The sequence below is a fragment of the Colossoma macropomum genome, unplaced genomic scaffold (assembly GCF_904425465.1).
Source record: "Colossoma macropomum unplaced genomic scaffold, Colossoma_macropomum, whole genome shotgun sequence".
Taxonomy (NCBI): Eukaryota; Metazoa; Chordata; class Actinopteri; order Characiformes; family Serrasalmidae; genus Colossoma; species Colossoma macropomum.
This window is the reverse complement of record NW_023494787.1, coordinates 7,006,780-7,010,018: the sequence shown is the minus strand read 5'-3', so window position 1 is coordinate 7,010,018 and position 3,239 is coordinate 7,006,780. Positions and strand designations below refer to the sequence as shown.

The window sequence follows — 3,239 nt, the reverse complement described above, 5'->3', positions numbered from 1 at the left end:
TTATTTTGATGATCAGTTTCCTTTTGGTCATTGGAATTTTAAGCTGAAGTTTACTGGTCATGTTTGTAACCCCTGAAGGGTGGGTCCTGGAGCAACCGCTCACCTGCTGGCTCTGACTCTGACCACTTTGCATTTATTTGTTTTTCTTTTATTGTGTTTCTTTTCTTCTCTTTTCCAGTTAAAATCTTATATATTTAAAAAAATGCACATACTAAAACTATCTTAAGGAACCACATGTCAATATATTTTGTTCCCACTGTATACTATCACAAATCTGCTGAATAGGTTGGGTTAGAGCAGGCAAATATATTCATTTGTTTGTTTTTCTGGTGGTCATTTAGATGCTTTCTAGAGGAACAGTATAATGTAATTGCTGTGGAACCTGGCAAAATTAATATACATCATTTGATGGCTACAGAGCAATGTAATATTAGTTTTTACAAATGTTTTAAATTGTGCATATAAGTAATTAAACGTTTCTGAAGAAATAAAAGTCACTCAGGTCCGTCTTTGTGGATGCTTTAATTTAAAAAAAAGTACAATTTGCAAGGCAATCAAAAATTCAGCAAGCAGTGGATAACATATGAAACCAAAGGTTTTTTTTTGTTTGTTTTAAACATAAGATTTTTATTTGCAAGACAAGCTAAGCTGTTTAGTATCATATCTGCTGCGTGGGATTTGTATTACTCATAATAACCTTCGAAAGAGAGGTTATTGGAGTAATTCTGGGCCGCCTGGAGCTTCCACATATCTTTAGCCAGAATGCCGTTTCTGGATTGGAATATTTTGGCCAGAGGGGCGGCCATCGGAGAAGGTTTGTAAGTTGTGCAGTGTGAACCCTGCAGATTAGGAGCACATTTTACATCATAGGAGAAAAAGAAGGTGCCGTACTGGAAGTAACACACTTTAGTCTTTCGTCCTCTTCTCAGGTCAAAGGAGCACTGTCCAAGAAGGTCTCTGTTCCAAGGAGTGTCTTCATCATATACTTTAAAAGTGATTTTTTGGCTGGTGGACAGCTTGACAGGGCCATACTCAAATGATTCTCTCCAGCGGGGATTGTCATTGTCTGTAATTACTGCAGTGCGTTTGAATGTGCTTCTGTATGTGATTTCTACATAGCCATCTGTTTTAGAAAAGGTGTCTCCATATAAACCGTTGGCTCGGAGATTAAACACCCTCAGTGTGGCTAGACCTGGTGCAGTAGGACAGCAGTTGGACAGTACAGTTTGACTTCCTTCACAAACGCAGGCACAGCAATCTCTTCCTCTACTTCTATGCCCTATCTTACAGGACCTGGAGCAAACTTTTTTTAAGGCATTGTCACGGATATAATTTTCTACTGCCTTCTTTAGTCCCTTCCTGGCAGGGTGCCTTTGGTTCAGGACGGTGTGTAGGGGGTGAAGAGTGTATGTCACCACATCTGGGATGGTCTTCAGGGAATTCAGCCACTTTTTTAAAGCATATGGATGTGAGTTCTTGGAGAAAAGGAGATCCTCACCATTGATGTTCCCTCCTATAATCTCTGTCTGTCTGTCATTAAACATTGAGCTGAATTTTTCATTTGTACTCATTTTCTGCTTTAGGCTTTGACAGTATCTGGACTCTGTATTCAAAGTGGCACTCTTGTATGTGCCTGATGCTTCCACATCCAAACAGTCTTTGACCGCTGTGTCCGTAAGTCCACTCAATGATGCCTTGCAGGTTTTGATGGCGGTTACTGCTTTCATCCTCCCACCTAAGTCCACTCCTGTGGTATAGTGTGTGCCAAATTTGTCGATAATGCGTTTATAGGAGCGTGGATCATATTTTCGGGGAAGAGACTGCAGAGCCTTAAGAAAGTTGCGTTGCACTGGGGGCGAGGATACTATTTGGTAGCTGTGAAGGAATTTTGAAGGCATTCATATTTATGAGTACACAGAGAAACATTTTATTGTATTTATTCATTTATTTTACAATTTAAATTGATTTCACAACAGAATGGCTCACCTGTAAAAGCTGCACTGAACAACATGCTTGGTGAAACTGAAATTGTCCTCCTTTGACTTCTTCATTCCGAATTTTGCTTCACGGGAATGAGTGCCTCCTAATGAACCCAAACCCTTAAACATCACATCGAGTCCAGCTCTCCAGTTGTTTGAGATGGACGAAGTAGATTCTTGCACCAGAGCTTCACTTGATTCATATATCTTGCTGGAAACCTTCATTGAACACTTTGGGAGTGTTCTCCAGAACTCCACAGCAGCAGGTATCTTCTGCTTTGCATTGTTCAGGTATGGGTTACTGTACATTTTGCAGCTGCCGTTCCCAATGTTCCACTTTTCCATGTCGATGACATAAGACTTTTTTCGCTCCATCTTCACAACGTCAAAGCCCTCTCCACCCAGGTTGTAGCCAGGAACAAAGCGAGCATTCTTGCAATCTCTTGGACCGCCCAGTTCCAGTAGTTCTTCATTATTCACCATGGACAGAAGGGAACACCAAATCCAACAGCTGACAAGATAACAACTCATCCACCCCATTCTGTGAGATTCTAAAAAAAAATAATTATAATTTTGTTATTTCTTAAATAATCAATGGGATTTTACCTAAAAACAGTAATCGGTAATCTCTTTTGTACAGCCCACAGTACACAACATTAAAGTATTAGCATTCGACTTAAACAATTCATTTTAGTTGACTTTCATTTAGTTCCATCACGACTTACTTACGTCTTGTGTCTCATCTGTATCTGAGATGGGAGTCAAGCCCAAGTGTCTCATCTTAAGTACTAGTGGCAGAGGGAGGGACAGATGCTACATTTACATGATGACTAATCTTAAAGGAGCCCAATGTAAAATACTGCCTAAATTAGAAAAAAACGTAACTGCAAAAAACATCTGAAGAGAGTTCGGAATCATTTTTGCTGTTTTTGCATGAAGTTTTTCACATCAGACTTAAGAATTTTCCTCACGAGCAAAAGTAGATGCTAAAGAAAGTAGTGTTGGGGGTTTCAAGTCTTTTTGGTCTGTTCATCAAAGCCATTCTTTTGGCTCTCAGATTTCTTCGTTAGCTTGATGTTTTTCATAACTACATGCCTAAAGTTTCCCATGCATGTTGCTGTCATGAATGAGGGGCTTTGTATGCAGAATACATGCACAAGTTCCAGTACATAAAAGAACTCAACAGCAAAATAAACAAGTATAATGGAAAATCTACTATGTGCCACATCCTAAATGGCATATTTATACAGTACATACTAA

The 3,239-nt window shown here is 39.4% G+C and overlaps 1 protein-coding gene across 2 annotated transcripts; it reads right to left on the bottom strand.

Moving 5' to 3' along the window:
- Positions 1 to 520: 520 nt before the first annotated feature.
- LOC118805012 (perforin-1-like) lies at positions 521 to 2,718 on the bottom strand. Of its 2 annotated transcripts, none has more exons than XM_036565613.1 (3): positions 2,709 to 2,718; positions 1,987 to 2,530; positions 521 to 1,875 (listed from the first exon to the last, which is right to left on the bottom strand). In XM_036565613.1, exons 2-3 carry the CDS (start codon positions 2,517 to 2,519, stop codon positions 684 to 686), a joined length of 1,725 nt encoding a protein of 574 aa, XP_036421506.1. In that variant the 5' UTR covers positions 2,520 to 2,530; positions 2,709 to 2,718; the 3' UTR covers positions 521 to 683. The 2 variants fall into 2 exon arrangements, with proteins under 2 accessions (XP_036421506.1, XP_036421505.1); XM_036565612.1 differs by having other exon boundaries at positions 2,705 to 2,715.
- Between the last annotated feature and the right edge of the window lie 521 nt (positions 2,719 to 3,239).

Bases quoted from the DNA above. Each gene is read 5' to 3' on its own strand.
- LOC118805012 (XM_036565613.1), bottom strand. From the start codon at position 2,519: ATGGGGTGGATGAGTTGTTATCTTGTCAGCTGTTGGATTTGGTGTTCC. The intron at 1,876-1,986 runs GTGAGCCATTCT...ATTCCTTCACAG, and splicing joins GTTCAGTGCAGCTTTTACAG to CTACCAAATAGTATCCTCGC.